The sequence below is a fragment of the Ischnura elegans genome, chromosome 6 (assembly GCF_921293095.1).
Source record: "Ischnura elegans chromosome 6, ioIscEleg1.1, whole genome shotgun sequence".
Classification (NCBI taxonomy): domain Eukaryota; kingdom Metazoa; phylum Arthropoda; class Insecta; order Odonata; family Coenagrionidae; genus Ischnura; species Ischnura elegans.
The window spans coordinates 4,643,531-4,663,083 of NC_060251.1; the positions used below are offsets into that span (position 1 = coordinate 4,643,531).

General features: G+C 39.1%; 1 protein-coding gene across 3 annotated transcripts in view; it reads left to right on the forward strand.

The window, feature by feature from the left end:
- LOC124160289 (spondin-2) overlaps positions 1-18,579 on the forward strand; it is a 58,947-nt gene extending 40,368 nt beyond the window's left edge. For 2 of the 3 annotated variants that reach the window (XM_046536121.1, XM_046536118.1), the window contains exons 2-7: positions 2,985-3,193; positions 4,348-4,452; positions 10,051-10,227; positions 13,665-13,771; positions 15,545-15,705; positions 16,864-18,579. In XM_046536121.1, the coding sequence (XP_046392077.1) occupies positions 2,985-3,193; positions 4,348-4,452; positions 10,051-10,227; positions 13,665-13,771; positions 15,545-15,705; positions 16,864-17,063 (959 nt within the window). In that variant the 3' untranslated portion in view covers positions 17,064-18,579. The remainder of the gene's footprint in view (positions 1-2,984; positions 3,194-4,347; positions 4,453-10,050; positions 10,228-13,664; positions 13,772-15,544; positions 15,706-16,863) is intronic. The other variant, XM_046536119.1, reaches the window with a different exon arrangement.
- Positions 18,580-19,553: the final 974 nt, after the last annotated feature.

Genomic DNA, 19,553 nt, shown 5'->3' on the forward strand with positions numbered 1-19,553 from the left:
GCTTTGATAGAACTCATGAACTGCTACATTTTCCATAAAAAGTTTATCCATTCCATTGGTACTTGGATCAATTTTGTTATTGCACAAGTAAAATTTTTCTTGAACAAATCCGATCTTTGACGCCAATTTTTTTTTTAACCCGGCAAAAATCCCATCTTTTCCTTCAATCATATAAAGTGGTGGTAAAAAAATAGAGCTTTCCTTTGTTGTGCGTGAAAGAGCCCTAGTTGACCTTCCCCTTCTGCGCTTACAGCCCACGCAGCGGTCAGAAGTTATCGTTCGGACAATAGGCACGCATCAGCAGTCATATACATTCAGAAGACGTGGGCAAAAATCTGTGCGGAGAAGAACAGTTGTGAAAGGTACTGTTTTCAGTATTTAAAATAATGGAGCCGGTTTGAATGACGCCTATTTAACGAACGGATTCGTGTCTGCCCCCGTCAAATGTTTAATATTACGGACTTCCCACATACTTCGTACATTCCATTATGTATCTTTCTAGAAGGGACAGGCGAAGCACACCGCTGAGGATGAACGTCAAATGTTGAAAGGAGGAAAGCCTATGAAAAAAGTGTTAAGAACTAGAATATCTCTGGAAATCGCGATCAAAAAGGTTAGAAAGAACTCATTTTGCGGCCTCCTGTCGCCAAGTCACTTAATCTTCACTGATGCATATAATGTGTTATTTTAATTGCCTATCCTACCCGGGGATATGCCCATACGATGTCCACGACTGCTTATTCGACATGTAAACTTGCTTATATCGCAGCTAACCTTTATATCTAGAAGTTGACCCACCATCCGCAATCCGGTGGACGCACTTGACAGCTTAAAGCTCAGCCGCGAGATATGGTTGTGCAGAGCAAGAGACGTAAGTATAGGCATATGCTTTGGGGGGAGATGGCATGGCCTGGTGTGGTGACCCCCCCCCCTCCCCAGGCAACAGCGGTTCCGGGGAAATTAAAAACAAAAACGACACGCCTGGAAATACATTTTACATCATTTTGGCGCTTAAAATTCAACTTCAAGCAGATGCAGTCTTTATGAGTCAAAACTAGACAATAGTTTTTAATATTTTTTTTGTTTTTTTGAGGCTTTGGGGGAGGGATCCAACCCCCCCTTAGTTACACCACTGAATAGAGCGTATAATAAATAGTGTCAGCAGCGCAAAATGTTGCCATCCAGGGGCCGGTCATTTTCTAACCTCCTAATCGGAGAGCAACAAATCCCACTCTGTTGGGAGGGTGGGCCTTTTCTTTGGTGCAGATGAAAAGGAATATTCTTCTCAGGGGCGATTGGGGCCCTCGGCTGGGGTTGTGATGGGGCCCTCCTTACCAGGAGATGCGGGGGTTCTCCCCCAGAAACGTTTACGATATCGCGAGTCCGGAAATGAATTTCGATGCTATTCCGAATCTTAAAAACTAGAAAGAAGTGAACAAATAATAGGAATTTTGTAAGAAATAATAATGTGAAAAGCGAGAATTTCAGAGCTTACTAATTTGTGTATAAAATTTATAAAATAATGTATTATGACTCTGTTATCTATTTAGTGAATCCGTTCCTTGAAACTGCCCTGAAATTTAATCAAAATCTCTAAAATAATTTAAAAAATCAATAAAAATAAAATCTTTTTGAAAAAACCTTTCAAAAAAGCTTCACGTTCTCCTTCCCTTCTTACACCTTCATATTACACCCTCTGGCGCCTTTATTTTATTTATTATCATGTAATCTTCTTACAATGAGTATATTGCATATAAAGTAGCTAATGAAAACGCCTATTTATAATGGAAAATAATTGATTTAACAAATGAGCTTTTTTTATCACACCTGTCATGTTCGCTTCATGTATTGTGTCCACTACTTCCCTAAACCCTCGGGACCCTTGGGGATTGCTGACCGGCGATCTGGCCAGACGGCCCCTGATGTTGCTCATCGTCAGTGGCAGATATATGGGGGGATTAGGGGCTACAGTAGAACCCCTTCCCTTTGGGTCAAAACACAAGCTAGATGAAATTGAAATTTTAGGGGGTTGGCACTTTGTTCAAAAGTATTCACTTATATATTCCGATATATTTACCTAGTTTAACAAATTGAAATACAATGGAGTTATAAACTTAGGGTCTATTTCACATGCTTTTGGAATGTTACAATACAGTGGCAGATCTAGAGAGGAGGTTCGGGGCCATTGCTATCCAATATATATAAGTACCCCCCCCCCCTTTGGTATCCAATTTACACTAGATAGAATGCTAATTTTGTTTGGATTCCCACCGCTGCAGGTAGGTTAGCCCCAACTTTGCCCCCCCTGTTCTTATCCTGCATCTAATGTGTTAATGACAAGGAGCCATGTGAGATGGACAGGACAGGGGCAAAGGGGTAGTGGAGAAGTGGGGAGCTGCTCGACAAGAGTCAGTGCAACTGATACATATGTGTAAGGGTAAAAGACTTTGATTTTTCGTCATGAATAGTGAGAGAAGTTGGTGATTGACTGATTAAAAGGAAAAATATGTGTATCCTTATTTTTCAAGCGCAATCACAACATACTCTTAAGGAAAGCTGGTACGTAAATGAGCTTGTAGTAAATGATGGAATGAAAGATAAACTTTGTTATTTACATCAAGAGGTAACAGAACAGGACAATTATTTGCAAAGATCAGAACTTGTATAGTTTTTAATAAATATTGTGTGGCATACAAGCATAGGCAGATCTCGGGGGAAGGCACGTGCCCCCCCCCCCCCCTACCCTTAAAAAATAGGGAGGATTTTTAATACGGCCCTGTTATCATTGCGGTCTTTTTGTATTACGGGGTATCCTTGTGCCCCCCCCCCCCAGAAATAAATCCTGGATCCGCCCCTGAATACAAGTGAAAGAAGTTTATTTGTGATTCTATCATGTGACCATTCAACAAAGTGACTTCGCAAACCATTGATTTGATTATGTAGCAAATTGTCGCGGCTCTGCATTTATTCTTTGTCTGCTGCAGGGCGCTCCCATGACTCTTCGTTTGTGCTGTTCCGTGTGGGACTCGTGGCCTCGGCCGGACTCAAGCTCTTTGCCGAGACAGGCCGGGACGAGGGCTTGGATGGCACCCAGGGAGAGAGGGGAGTGCTCGATGCATTCCGGGCAACGGCCATCTCGGCCGGTGCTGGCAGCACCACGACTGCCTTCTTCGTCGACGGAAACCACACTAAGGTAGGAATGGTCACTAAAATGAATCCCCACGGAGAATGCCTAGCACAGTGGTTGTGAGTTCAAAGAAGTTGATTTCAAGTCATTTGATAACATTCTGCTATTGCACATGACGTCCTTAGGTGTCAGTGTGTATTTCTACGCCAGTGATCCCATTGGTCACTGGAATGAAGCTGTGCATGACGCATTCATTGAGACATTCATTCATCTAGCCATTGAGTGTTATGACTCATGGCTACAAAGAGAACTGCAACAAGGGCATCATTTTATTTATGTTTTACTTGATATTATTTTAACTTCTGGGCTTTGATTTTAAATTTTCATGGGAATAGTTGGAAACTTGCCTCATCGTTCCCCCAAGTTTTTGTTTGCAAAATTAAAGATATGTATTATGGTGTATGGGCAATAACTGTGAATGAAAAAACCCTCAGTATTTGCAAATTTCACCACTGTATAGATTCAAGAAGAATTATTGTTATTTTCTGTGCACCTACCTACCATTCGATGAGATTGTTCTTTATGACTGTCTCGACTACTATCTTTCCCGAGTGCAATTGTAGCTGATTAGAGCAATGTGCTTCTTGGATCCATGGTTGAGATTTTGTAGTAAATGCAAGTAGCAAGCATTTTCACTCCCATGCTCTCTGACAATTCGCTTTTAAGAATTTTCCTCAGTCGTCATGTATCTGTAGTATCCAATCCAGCAGCCATCATCTTTCATTTCATCCATTGGTCTCACAATAATCCTTCATTAAAGGGAACTATAATATCGATGGTCAAGTTCTAACAACACGTATCTAAAATTCGGCCAGTTTAAGATGGGTATCTTAAACAAAGAGTAATAATTAAAAAAAATAAAATACAAGCAAAGAACAACTCTTTATTTGCAAATGAATGCTTCTTTTTCAGATTTATGAACTTTTGGTATTTAATTTCATTGTGCAAGTAAAAGAAAGTAATAGTTTTTTTTGCTCTCGTGAAAAGTTGTTATTTTTGAGATACGTGTTGTTATAACTTAGCCATCGATATGCTCCTTCTTGCACTTAAACATGCTTTTGCTTCAGGCACTGAATGGATTTAAATCATCAAGTGCAAGAAAGACGCTGAATGCATGGATCATGGATCATACTTGACCAATCAATCAATGCACTTTGCAGGTGTCGGTGATATCCCGCCTTGTGCCCTCGCCTGATTGGTTTGTTGGACTTGACAGCATCGAGTTGTGCTCTGGGGAACACTGGTTGCCCTCTCTGACCATTGAAGTGAGTACATACTAATGTGACTTGTGTGTGGTTTCATCTTTGAGAGAGGTCTAGTGGTAGACTGCTGGCAGTTTTGGTGCCGCTATGAATGCGCAGTGAAGCTTATGGATTTAAAACACAAATCAAATTGTATTGCTTTCTGCTTATGAAAATGGCTTCTCAAATAATTTGGTTAAAGATAGCATTTAAATGGAATGATCACAATGCATCATATCAGCCTTAAATGATGATATGAAGACCAGGAAGCTAGAATGTAGCCAGGAAGAGCACAATTTCTCTGTGTGTTTTAACTTTAAAATAATAGTCTCTGGTTTACATTTAGCATCTAAATTAACGGTCACATGTGGGTGCAAAGTACTTAAAATGAGAACATTTTTAGTTCTTATGCTTTGAAATACAGTGAAAGTGATATTATTCTTTTCCAGAACTTTTGTTTTGTGAAGATTTGATTTTGTTAGGGATCGCTCCTCTTTATCTGTTGATACTTCCAACTAAAATAGTGAGCTTACTTCTCAGAGAGTCTGCAAGGTAAAGATATGTAAAGAAATTAGTAATTGCAAATTATATTCCTTCCCTCTCATAAATAGAGGGAAACCAGCCGTATCACCACATGTTCTCCAGGGCATGAATCATTTGGCCTGGAATCATATTTTCCTATTAGATGCACTGGTGATGAGGGGCGGTTTTGGATGCATCTCTGAAAGTGTCTTTTAAAACATGATTTATGAGCTATGGAAGCGATTTAACATTTGATTAAAGGACAAATTTTTTTGTTCCTTACATGAGCGATGGCGGACTTGAAAAATTTTGCGATGCATCGAGCTATGCCTAACGACAGTGGCGAAGCCAGGAATTTCGTCCGGGGAGGCGGGGGATCCAAAACCAGGGGGGCAAATTTTTGAAAAACCGGGCAATAAGTAATGGGTTTTAAACTAATTTCAACACTTTTCATAATCGAAAAAACTTCATTTGTTAAAGAAACATTTTGTAAATTCCTGATTTCTCAATATTTTGTTATCTTTTACGAAGGACAATAATGGTGTTTTTATTTTTCGGAGGGGGGGGGGCGTCCGGACCCCCCATACTCCTGGCTACACCACTGCCTGGCAACTATGCCAATTACATCTGTAATTGTCTATTGTCATCTATGAATAGATGTATATCTAATAGATGTTTTTCAGAAATCTATTAGATGTGCAGTTGATCAAGGGGAGGTTTTGTATGCATCTCCGAAAGTGTCTTTTAAAATGCGATTCATGAGCTATGGAAGCGATTAAACATTTGATTAAGGGAGGGAAAATTTTTTTGGTTTCTTACTCGAGCGATGGCAGACTTAAAATTATGCCACGCATTGAACGATGCCAACTGCATGCCATCAGCAATCATCCGTTCCCCCTAGCTGCCGTTCCTCCTATTAGAATTAAGGTGATGAGTACTATTGTTGAAATGACACATTGCAATATTTCCACTTATAGATTTATTTTACACTAAGTGTTTCGTCGTTACAATGACATTTTCAAGTGTGAAACGACGTAAGTGTAAGTCGTTGTAATGATGAAACGCGTAGTGTAAAATAAATCTATAAGTGGAAATATTGCAATGTGTCATTTCAACAATATTACGAACTTCCACCACATCGTGCCTAACATTATACAAGATATGTAATTAGTACTAATAACCATAATCATTATAATTACATAAGATTGTTCTTCCCCTAACTGACAAGGGGAGACCATCGCACCTTGCTCCGCCTTTTTCAATGCCGTATTTTTTTATGGCATTCGGAATGGCGAACACACCTCTGAAATGATAGTGGTTCGATTGAATGGGCCTTAGTTTGGCTGTAATTAATTAATTTCCGAGCGGTATTTTTAACAATCGTGTTTATAATCCCAAAATAGCACTTCATCTACTCCAGGATCAGTTGGTGTAGTGGTGAGTGCATTCGGCTCGGCCCAGGTTCGATTCTTGGTCAAGGTGGTACATTTTGTACTACTCATTTTGATCATTCGGCAACAAATTTTTCACTAATGTTAATTGCAGCAAGCATAGGCATGAGAAAAATTTTTATAGACATAGATATGATAAGTAGTGATGTGTCCGTTCGATTCCTCGATTCTTCGATTCCTCGATTCTCGACCAAGAACCGGAATTGAAAACGAGTACTTGCCAAGGTGAAAAATCGATACTGATTCCATTAGTACTTCAAACCACAAAATATATGACTGCGTTTTCAACAGTCATTTGAATTTTTGAGCCACGTAATCGTGATAACAAAATATGTACATATCTTCTAGGGATGTGCGAGTACTCGAAAATTCAAGTTGAGTCGAGTACTTGGTACTCGACTCAAGCGTTTCGAGTAGCATTATGAATGTCGCGTTGAGTAGTTAAGGTTACAGAGCTTTCGAGTCCAGTAGGTCCAGCCATCTGCCGACAGGAAGCGCTATCATGAAACTCATGTAATAATGCAGTTTTTAAAGCCGATAAATCATTCTAATGCCTTGGCCTGGTAGTTTCAGCTTGCCGAATACACTATAGTTATACAATAGAATACAATACACTATAAGGTTTGGGGGGGGGGGGGGAGGCGTTGGGGAGCCTGGAAGGGTGACCCCCCCCCCCCCCCCCCCTAGCAACAAGGTGTCCGCAAAATTTATGAAAAATGACATGAGTACTTGGAAATGCATTATACAGTAAAACCTCTTTACATCGTAATGGAGGGGACCAAAATTTGGGCAATATGATGTATGGAGGTTCACTGTAGAGAAGTTTCAGTGATAGGCACCATATTTTCATATCCTTCAGAAATGAAAGGCACTACTGTCTTTTAAAGCTACATAAGGCACTACTGTATTATGTGTTTGAACAAACATGCATGCATTAGTGAAAATATATTTATTATTTAATAATTACAGAAAGCAAGCACAATCGCATAATTTTTACCATGATTCGAGAGAAAACGATGTGATCTCTCTTAATTCAACAGTCTTAAAATAATTAGGATAATTGAATACCTTTTTTCCTTTTTCACTGTTAAGTATGCTCTCATATGGAACAAAATGGCCACAACTAATGATTAACGTGAAAATTACAGCATATTAAAGGTGTATAAGAAAAAAAATATGGGTGAAACATTTATCGCAGAAAATGTCATTCCATGTACTTAATCACAGCTGCATTAATGGACTCTAAATGTCACGGTTCAATTTGCAGAGGTAGTTAGGCCGTCTTGGTATGATAAGTGGAGGTTTTACGAAGATAAAGAGGTTCACTATATAGAGGTTTGTCTATAAATTTACCTGTAAATCTGACGGGACTGTAGAGGTGGTATGAAGTATGGAGGTTTATGATGTATGGAGGTTTATTATGTAAAGAGGTTCACTACATAGAGGTTTTACTGTATATCATTTTGTCCCTTAAAATCTATCTTGAAACAGATGCAGTTATTGCATGTGAAAACTAGACAATAGTTTTAAATATTTTTTATATTTCTCTGAGTCTTTGTGGGGGTATCTATCCCTCTAATCACCCCCCATAGTTATGCCTCTGCTTCCTTTAATCTTAACGAGAAGGTGCACTGGTGTCTTCCAACTTTTTAAATGGACATCTGAATCCGATTCGGAAGATGGGATCTTCCCTGAAACAACAATCAGAATTTGAGTCATTTTCACTTATGTCCTGTGGGGCCAAGGTGCGTATAATAGGAGGTGGTCTCAGCTGAAAGTGGGGGAGGAAGTGCGTGACGTCACGAAGTTCCACATTGCCTTTCGCTTCCTCAGAGTTCCTAGGGTTCCTTGCATCGTGGCTCAGCCGTGGAAGCAATTTGCAGCTACAATGTACTTTGACTTGAAATCTTTGGGTAACTGGAATATGAGGTTGAAGTAACTTCATAATAATTGAGAATATTTCTTTAGACCGGTAAGTATTGTTTCGTTAAAGATAAATTCACTGCCCTGCAGAGGATCCTTTGTAACAATTTCTTTCTTGTACAGAAATAGTTATCACTTCATCCTGATTCGTATTATACCTATTTGAATGTGTCCGTGAGGAATATGTATATATGAATATCAGTAGTCCACAAAGATTGTTATCAATGTAGTACTTAAGGTCATTCTTCTGTCCGCCGGTAAGTTTGGCTTTTCCATTAATTCAATGCCATTCTGAAGTGCTATTTTTAATTTTGTTTCTTTCCATAAATGTCAATTGTTTCGGCCTACCTAGAGAATTATTATGTTTTGTTTGTGATTGAAGGATATCCAGTTAACATTCCGTTATGGTTTTATTTGGAATCATTCAGTTTTTATATCTTCATGGTGAGAAGCATTAAGTTGTGGATATGATTGGATGTGAATGAATTGAATGTGAAATTCATCTACCTATTCTGCTATTTGGTAAGTTGCCAGGTTTTATACCTTATTATTTTCAGTAGTCATAAAAAATACAATGGTCATGATTGAGAAATGTGTTAGTTTTTTATGATTGTAGTTATTAAATTTAATTATAAATGCAGATATTTTTAGCCAAAATAATAGTTGTGACACATATTTACATTGCATGTAAATGTTTCATCTTGATATCAATAGAATTCCATTTGCGATTTTGGAGTGGCAACGAATCTGCAGTCCTGGTTTTCAGTTTAAATTCTACAGCTAAAAATACTTAAACACGTATTTTATTTATTTTTTTACGGTAGCTTATTCCTCTTATGAGTTTATAATTTCAAATAGCATGATCATAACGATATTTTACGGGTGAAACTATAGGATGTAGAATATGATAATTCTGCTTACTATGCTAGTCTTCTGATGCGATTGAAAAGGAAACATGGTCATTCCGGAAGAATATACAACGTAATCTGATGGCCAATAACGATATTTTTTATTGTAACTCATAAGAATTTGATGCGGAAAGGCGATATCACGACCCGGTTCCTGCTTGTTATTCCCTGGCATACGTCTACGTTGGGAACTTCGTGACGTCACGCCCGCACGGAGTTTCAGCTGAGACCACCTCCTATTATATGCACCTTGCTGTGGGGCAGTGAGAAGCTCCTCCTCACATAGAGAAAAATCCTTTTCAAATCATACCAAGAACATAGGCAATGGTGGAAATGTTTGTTGTCTTCGAGTCCCCCCTCCAATTGCGCTCATCTTGTTCTGCCTTTTGAAAAACTTACCGAATGCTATTTAGTAGAAGCATGAGCACTAGTGATGGGAATAATTGTAATGACCATCTCTATTCAGAGGCATAGTTTATAATTGATGCTCAATAAGAAAATTTTGCCTGCCAAGTAAAAAAAAGAAGCTATCTGATTTCAAAATCAGACGGCCACAAATTCGACTCCTCTAGCCTCCTATTTAAAATTTAATATTCCAACTTAACAGTTCAACCATTTTTTATGAAATTCACAGCATTTACTTCTTGTCATAAAAGATGAAAAGTCACGTAATTTCATTTCAGTCAGTATAAAAATTTAAGAAATCGTCGCCAATTTATAAATGCCTTGGGGTCAACTTTGGCTCTCTAGTTCTGAAGAGGTCTGATGCCTTTGTGTCGTTGTTTGAGTATGCTTTAATTTGAATGTATTGATTGCAGGGGCACGTGCTAGATGCCGGCACGAACAATGGGCTGACGTTTACAGCACCAAAGTGGGCCACTCATCCGCAGGGCAAGGTGCTGCCCCTGGAGAGCGGCCTCCTCCCGCCGGGAGCGTCGTTTCACTACCCACACATTGAGAAGCTGCCACCCATTGCCAGTTTCCACTTTACCAAGGTACCTACAAGCTCTACATTGAAAAGGGCTGCGGAAAAACTTCTGTTGTCATTTGTATTGGGAAGTGATTGCAAATGCTGATGGAAGACTTATCCTAAACATACCTGAATCCTTGTTGGGGTAAGAGATAATGATGAATGATAGTGACAAAATGAAATAGAAGAGAAATGTGACATGTATGCCAGTGTAAGGCTCACATTAAGACCACAGAAAAATTGTCAACTTTGAAGAAAAAATTGCGTCAATATTATATAAAATGATCCCAGAACTTTCTCGTTAATTTTGTGACTTCTCATTTGCTATTTAAGGTACCTATCTAATCTACACTTCTATATTTATAAATTTATTACTTAGTAAGTTGTCACATGGTCTTTTAGGGAAAAATTTACTTTTGTTGTGAAGTTTTGCAGAAAAATGTTTACGTTCAAACAAGTTTTAAGGTATTTAACATGTTTATTAATGTTTGAAAATACTTTTTATGAACATGAATACAATCAACATGATGAATGCGATTTGTGTAATGAAAAGGAATTTTAAGGTATCAGTATTAATAAAAATATTTCATCATACATAGGCTGCCTTATTTTAGGAGCCTCTTAAGGACACAAAGAGATTAGAGTTTAATGAGTGGCCAAAGACACCATCCTGACATCTGTCCTGATTAGCATTTCCTATGAACTTGGGAACCGGCTCAAAATTTGAGACTCCTAGGTCAACCCTCCTCACTACTACATCACCCAGGTATATCGATGAACCCTTTTGTGTTGAATGTCAGGTGGAACTGATGGGCATTTTCACATGCAAAAGACCTAGAAAGATTGTGTGCTTAAACGGCTGATAGATTCCTTAAAATATTCTCAGGATAGCCACCATGGCAGGAACTGCGTAACTGTCGATATTTTGATGCCTGACTCGGCCATCGTCCTCAGGGCTACGAGTGTCGAGTGATCACATCATTACTTGATGCGCTGCAGGCGCAATAAAGCTGTGTCAATGAACCATATTCACCTTAACCAGCCTGTTCACATAAATATGCCTGATTTATATAAATGATATTTAAATGATATAATGAATAAAATGATATTTTGATTTATAAAAAAATTTTTAAATAAAAAAAAAACACAAATTTTTTAAAATTTATTTGATAAGATTTTCGAATCATTTTTAAAAACAAAATTTAGATGAAATAGTGCAGTGAAAAATAAACTAGAATTACAAGAAGAAAAGAAAAAGGAAAGACAAATTATTTGTTGAGGCTGTTTGTATGTTATTTGGAATTGATGTGTCGTAATTCCATGTGTTTGTTGAAAGTTAGTTTTTGGGTTGCCCCGAGCCTGGACTTGATGATGTGAACCAGTTTGTTGATGAATTAATGCACCGTTGGAAGTGTGCGTGATCATGGTTCGGACGTTAAGAGTAGCATTTGTTGTAGACGGAATATTTTTATTTCCACCGTGGAGCAGAAAGACGAAAGGCGGAAGCTGGTGTCAGTGAACCAGTTTAGAAACTCAGTAGCATCAATGATGGGGTTCGAAGGAAGGGAGTCAGAAGGATTGATAGGAGGGAAGTCTGCATTGGCTGAATCGGCGAACAAGCGAAGAGGTGGGGGACGTTGAGGTGCTGGTGTGCCCTGTTGGTTATTTGGCGTTTGTGCTGCTGATCTGTGTGCTGCCATAGCACCTTTCGCCACCCGGTTGGCTGGATGATTTTTGCCGCAGAGTGCTCATGTTGCTGGATCTTCTTGCTGGTTTTTCACACTTGAATGATGCGTGATTGCCTGCACAGCAGAAGCACCTGTGTTGCAGAAAGCAATGATTCTTTGTATGGCCGATGGCCTGGCATCTGAAGTGTTGGGTGAGATTTCTCCTTGGTTATATACAGTCCTTCTGGTGGTCAGGTGACTGCTGATTGGCTGTCGTCAGTGGCTTGCTCTGATTGGCTGGCGTGTTGGTGATGATTTTGCCTAGACATTTTGATGGTTTTGAGCACAGGTTTCCAAGTGTTGCTCAATGCATATCTGGAACCTCTATTGACTGTGTTAGTGGCCAGTCTAATTTCAATTGACTCTTTGATAAGTCGATCCCAAAAACCATTGGATCTGCAGAGCATCTTGTTGTCGTCAAACTTAACTGTATTTCTGCATTCCATCCAATGCTCTGCGATGGCTGACTTTTTGGGCTGCCCTAAGCAGAGGTGGTGCTTATGTTCCTTGAGCTGTGTGTCTATAGTGCGACCCATCTCACCAATGTATATCTTCCCGCACCCATATAGGACTTGGTAAACGCCAGGTGTCTTCAATCCTACCGGGTCTTTGGCTTTAACGAGCATGTCCCGGATCTTTTGTGGTGGTTTGTGGATGGCCAGTATGTTGAATCCCTTCAGAATTCTTGCCAATCTCCCTGACACTGAAGAGATACATGGAAAGAATGCCTTCGCAACAGGTTCGTCTCTTTCTCCATCTTCTCTTTGAGTTAGTCTATGATAAGGACCTTTTTAGGGCCTTAGAAATCTGTCTCTGGTCATATCCATTCTGCAGGAAGGTTTTTCTAAGGCCCTTCAGTTCTGGTGCCAGGCTATCTTTGTCCGAGATGGATACGGCTCCGTGAATCCACACCAACCTTTACTTACATGGATGGAGTCACCACCACCCTTTGCAGAGAATGGCGGTAATGAAATTCTAATTCAGCTATCAAAAAGAATAAAGCTGTAGAATATGGAGATTTTAGGACAATCAATTATGATTAACGAGAATTAACTATGATTAGGATATAGCACAGGCGGCGAAAGTGGTACTGAGTATTTGATGGACAAATGGAGGTGAGGATACTTGGGCAAAGATCAGTTTGGGTTCAAAAAAGAAAAGCAAACTCGAGGCCCAATAGTGACAATGGTCTTAATTGACCTTGTCAATCACTATTGTAACTGACGGTCGACCATTTGCAATTGTCAATCACACTCAAGTTTCAGTGCTCAACATCACTGAAACAACTGACATGGCCAATTTGTAGCTACACTTGCTGAGGACCCTTTGCAGACTAATTTAGATTGAAACCTGATGAACAGAACTGTTAATTTTCATTCCTAAGGACTACTGCAGTTCACCAAAATGCCTAACTTTAAACCCTCTTTCAAAATTTTTCTTCAGTTTTGAAAGGACATAATAATCTTGGAGATGTTGTTACAGAGTTTAACTTAAAAAACTGCAATCCTGCTGACTCAAGGCTCATCCTTAGGGCTGCTGAATGTTGTTTTAATGCATTAAATCATATTAGTATTGAAAATGAATGTGGAATTTAATTATTTGTGAAAAATGACGAGTAAATTATAATTTATTAATACCCATGTTAAAGCTAACAAAATTATTTGCTGTGAAACATTGACCAATTCTATATAGGAAGCTTTCTGCCGACTTACTTCCTTGTTTGATTTGTTTGCAGGTGAGGGAGTACAGAGTGGTGGATGATCAGAGGTCTGAAGTGATGCCAGATCAGCAATTGGATGGCCTGCAACCTGCAGTCAAACAAAGCGCAAACAAGTCAGTGAAGTATGTAAGAGGATGGATTGGAAAAATCATTTTACTTGGAAACCACCGCAAGAGAGTCTACAAATAACTCAAAAAATGGGGCAAAAATGCCCTTCTAGTAGGAAAAATGTTAAAAATACTTAAGTGCACAATCTTAAGGGTGCTTTGCTTGGGGGATGTAATTGCACAGGTTAGCACTGGAAACATTTTTGAAATTGCAAGAATGCGAGAATTAGAGCATGAGCTATTTTGCCATCTTGATTTCATGCATTCTCACGTGCATTCTAGCGATTCATCGCTTTACACAATGCAATCTTGACTCTGCCTTCGTACAAACATCGGATTGCGCAGTGATGTGCCCGATGTAAAATAGCCTTTAGAGTAAATCGCAATAGATTTCAAAGCTTTCACTCATTTGGTGGTATCTGCAACTGTAGCCACACAATGATAATTTAGAGTGCAAGGGATAAGTTGGATCTTATTTCTTGATTAAAGTTTTCGCAGCTCATGGTGATTAAAGGGCGGGACATATGGGTGTATCAGAAATTGCTCCGACGTTTCCCGACCGACTGCTGGTCACTACTTCAAGGGAATTATGCTGGGATTTGGTTTTTGCTGCCTTTTTTATATATTTCAGCTGGGAGGGGTGGGTGGAGGGTGTGAGGCGTGAGGACTGGAGGGGGAAGATGACGAAATGTTGCGGATGACTGTGTTCCATGTACTGCTGATTCTCAATCCCGTGTCTATATTATAAATATTCTCATTCTTATTTATTTCCATGGCTTTGCGGATGAGTCTGGTTTTGAAATGTTTCACCCTTGCGATGATTCTAGATTTTTTTAAATCGATTGCTTGTCCCGTGGCTTCGTGCTCCACTACGGCTGACTTCATAGAGAAACCCAGTCGAATGGCCTGCTTTATGCCCTTCTAGTTGAGTCTAGTTAACTCCATCCATTTGTCGCTGCTTCATTCGAATAAACTCTACTGTAGCAGTGTATGAATTCTAACCATTTTTCAGTTCCATTCCCTTTCTCTTTTGCCTCAGATAATATTTCAATGCCTTTGCTTCTGCTTATCATTTCTTTGATTACATCCTGTTGCTAATTCCATAATTCTTGTACATCCACAATTCCTATTTATTTATTTATCTTTATTTATTTATTTTATTTCACATTTTCCCAATAACCCAAGGGAAAACATTTCAAAAAACTTATTAGGAAACACTTCACAAAAGATATACCAAAAAAAAGTAAAAATAAGTTATAAACACTCTGTTACATTGAACTATTCCAATAATCTTCAAAGAAAATATGAAATAAAATTCAACAATGCATACTTTGCTGGTTACAAAGACATATTATTCTTAATTATGATGATTATCTGATATACAAATTCATTTTTATCCCATGATAAATCAACTGTTTCTATGCTCATTGTCCACTTATGCTGCTTTTTTCAGTGGCTAATTTTCCATCCAACCATGCTAATGACTCAGTAAGCTGAGTTTTTTTTAGCTTGTGGCAGTTTTACAGAAGTGGAGTGCTAGTCCACTGTATTTGGGGGACAATAATTCCCTTGCTCAATTTCCCTGGTCCTGCATACTGCTGACATTGTTTACTCAGACGTCCACAAGGTTGCTCATTCTGCCATGGTTACCAGGTTATGGAGGTGTGGAAAGGAATTAGATCTCAGAAGAAATGATGTTAATATAATTAACAATTAATTATTATTGATATATTTTATATTATAAATATAAAATTATATATCGCCCATTTAAACCTTCACTTTATTCAGTTCATCTGTCAGCTCCGTCTTCCGAAGCCTTCCCCCTGCTTCACCCCAGCTGTTGTTGCCCCGAGGGGATAAGGATGCCATCGTCAACAGCATTGTCGACAAGTACCGTCGCCGCGATGGAAGGAAGCTGGCCCAACGTCCTGCAGCCACGAAGCCACGCCGTGAGTTGTTCCATGTTATGCGTGATTAAGGGGCCTGAGGGCGAAAGGTCATGGAACTCTGGGCTTGTGTGGTCACTCGGAGAGGGTCGGGTCACGGGCTTTCCATCTTGTCCCGACCTTGAAATATAAATGACCTCCTGCTTATTGCCTTGCTGTTCTTGACAACAAGCAGTTCATACTATTATTAAGTTATGATTAAATTCAAAGAGGCCGTACTCTTCATTAGCAAGTTTTCAAAGACTTAGCAGAGTTCTCCAAAGGGACAGTTGTTTGCCTATGTATCAATTTAAATTCATCGTCAACCATTGCGTTCAACTTACACCGGGGTGTAGGTGGACATCCTACTCAAGGAATGTGCATTGGTTAAGTTCTAGTGCCCACTGCTGCCTCTGAGGAAGAATATTGTTTAAATCCAATGGCAGGGTTTCAAGGTCAGTGTGCTCCCTAATTTTGTGGCAATTGACAGTGTTTTCAGTAAACAAATGCACATATAATGATTATGATACGCATAAATTTATAAAGATATAATGGCCCAAAAAGGATTATCCTTCGTTGTAGGACCCTGGATGTCACTTTGATTATTTAGTTGTTATTTTGTCATGAACTTACTTTTGTGTACGATCACTCACTAATATGTACTCATATCTGGATAACTTAGTCAAAGTAGCAGATTTTTTATTTTAGCCCTTTATAACCCAATGTTGCCCATAAGTAACATAAATAATGTATACATTATCAGCTCTATTCAGGACAGATTTAAACTGTATATTCTTTTTTTCCATAAAGTTTAATGGCAAAATATGTAGCTGCCGCAATAAACATTATTAAATACAAAATTTTCACATTTTTAAAATGAGAGGTCTTGAAATGTAATATCTTCCAGAAGCAGCTTTGGGCTAGAAAGGGTTAACTGTATGTAACATGACTATATGTAATTTATATAGAAATGTTTTTAATACGACGGCATCAAATACTTTTTAATTCAAGAAATGAGGCTTTCACCTTCTTTGCCCGCTATGCTAGAAACATTCCGCCGTGCATTCTCTGGGGTCTAGTTCTATTGACTTCACTCATTACACACCCTCATGCCCTTCTTAGGTCTGATGAATTGATTTCACAGCATTCATTGGTGCGTTTTTCACCGTGCACTATTTGCAGGGCCTCCGAGGGACTGCCGGGTGTCGCATTGGGCCGCATGGGGCCCCTGCAGCAAGACGTGTGGCATTGGAGAGACGCGCCGAGTGCGCCAAGTGGTGAAACCCGCTCGCCGTGGTGGGAACCCATGTCCACTGCTGCACCAGAGCAAATGGTGTGCTGCTGAGCCGTGCGCCGCCTTCTTCCGCTGGTCGTCCACATAACCCCTGCTAAGAATTGCCAAACATTCCGCAATGAACAATACAAGGACATCTGAAGTGTACTCTTTTAAGCATCCACAAAGTTTCCCAATACGATATTGGTAGATTTTGAATGGGAAATTGAGTGTTCATGAAGTAAGCTCAATTCTTGATTGTATGTTCACAAAAAAGAACTTTAGAGCGATATTCTCCTAAGTCTCCTGGCGGCATGTTGCATTTTGAGAGTCTGGCTGCCGGCTGGCTCACAAGTGGCCAATCGGTGCATCTGCACACACCCGCATACCGCCCAATGCGATGGCGTTTAAACTGTAACCATGAAATAGTTAATTCCTCAACAGAAGTGTAGGATGTCCTTTTTAACATTGTCGTTTCGATTCCTTGCACGGTCAAATTGGCTTTAATTTTGTTCACAGAACTAAATTATGAATGTAACGGCGCATATTTTTTGTAGAACCTCACTCCTGCAATGGGATATTTACAGTTTTCGATTTGTTGTTCCAGCAGGAGATGATTGCTATAAAAATGAGCATTTCATGGCATATGCTTACAACCTTGATTTGCACAGAGGGTGGGAGTTATGGAAAGAATCATCACACATAGTAAGTGGAGTGACCGACTTATAGCTCTCGCAAAAGATCAAGTCGGTTCACTGTGGGGAAATGTTGGGGCTTGGGCCACGGAACTCTCAAAATGCTTGCGAACGGGAGAGGATGGCATGGAGCGTCATTGGTGAACCCTCCCTAACTGCTGCCAACACTCCCGCCATGAGTAAGGGGTCACTCATCACCACCTGCACTCTAGCTCCATCTTATCACCACGCCAACTGCACACTACCTGAGATTTCAACTTTTTTCTTAAGTAGTTTGATTCCCCTGTCATTCCTTCTCTCTCATGCAGGACTGTGACAGATTCTTTTGCGGGAGCCATACGAATGGAAAGTTTTTCCGAGCCATATTGTACCATTTGAAACTCGATGAGTAGCAATTAGAGCGGGCAATGCCATTTCTGTGCCAACTCTGTCAAATTTAAAGCAAGCAACAGGACGTCGAGGATGCATAGTGCATACTTCTGTTAGATTATGCAGAGAATTTAGCATGTTGTCATTTACAGCTTGTATATTTCATTCATGTTGATGGACTTGGATTGAGTAGTTTTTACTAGTTTGTTCTTTTTGGAAATCATCATCATTGAATTTCTAAGAACTAACGTATGTAAATGAGGTAAGGCAAGATTGTGGAAATTTAACTTTATATCAGATGGTATAATGAAAGAAAAGGAATTGGACTCTGAGATTGTTATATCTTCACTAAGCATCAATGTAGTGATCAAGCCAAGTGTCTCCTTGGAAAGAGCAATTGAATTGTACTGAATGCAGATTAATACTTTGAATAAATTCTTTTATTTATTCAAATAATTTTAATATTTACAACTAGCAGAGTTCCTACTGAGATCACTATAGAGATCACTAGTTATGATTGCATTCTTGTAAATTCTTTTTAATAAATTTTTCTTGTAATTATATTAGCAATTAATTTCATAAATGTTCATTCAAAAAGTTACAGTGAAAATTTTTTAAGGCCATGAAAAATAAGGACATGAAACATGAAGGACTGTATTTTATATGAAACATGAGTCTTGAATTTTTTAATAACTTCTGAAACTTTTCGTGGTCATCACTGAAACTCGGTGCTTAATTATAATTAACAATGTTCTCTCCGAGATCAAAATTTCATGAGTTTCTATGGGCAGATTCTAAGTTTGGTGAATTTTAAACATCACAATACCACACATTTTTACTTCCACGGTAAGGGTGAATAAATAAAAAGTGAGACATTAAGTTGCCATCTGTGAATTTCAATGCATGGTTTTAATTTGACAGTTCTCTGCCAGGTGGAGTTAGTGTGTTCCTGTGTTGAGTGAAAATTTTCTATCATCAGAATACGCAATAATGTAAATTAAAAGAAAACTTTGTCATTCCACAGAAATTTTTGATGCACAACCTAGGTTTCCACGTGGCACATCAATGTCACAGGCGCCTCTTCTGTGCATCTGTACCACACGATGCCGTGCCATATCGAAACCTATAATTCGAACGTTAAATTTTATGTTATTTTATGTGGCATTCCTTATGAGAAAATATCTGAAAAAAATATTTAATTTTACCCGACATTCGGCTTCCAAATTGTCTAGAGACATCATGCATGCAGTGGTATTGACTCCATGGGGGTGCCCGAGCCACCTCAAAAATTGGTTATGGGTGTGACAAAAAAATGTGTCAAGCTTGTCGATTTTCCCAGGAGTGTCCAGGTATCAAGATTTGTGTTATCATGGTTCTAATGCTGATCATATGACTCTTCTAAAATGCTTAAAAAACTAAAAACTCACTACTTATAAAATTTCCTGGGGGAGATTCCCGGTTTGGGCACCCCAATATTTTTTTGTAAGTCGGCATCACTGCATGCACGTACACATTAGACATGGATGTTAGATGTA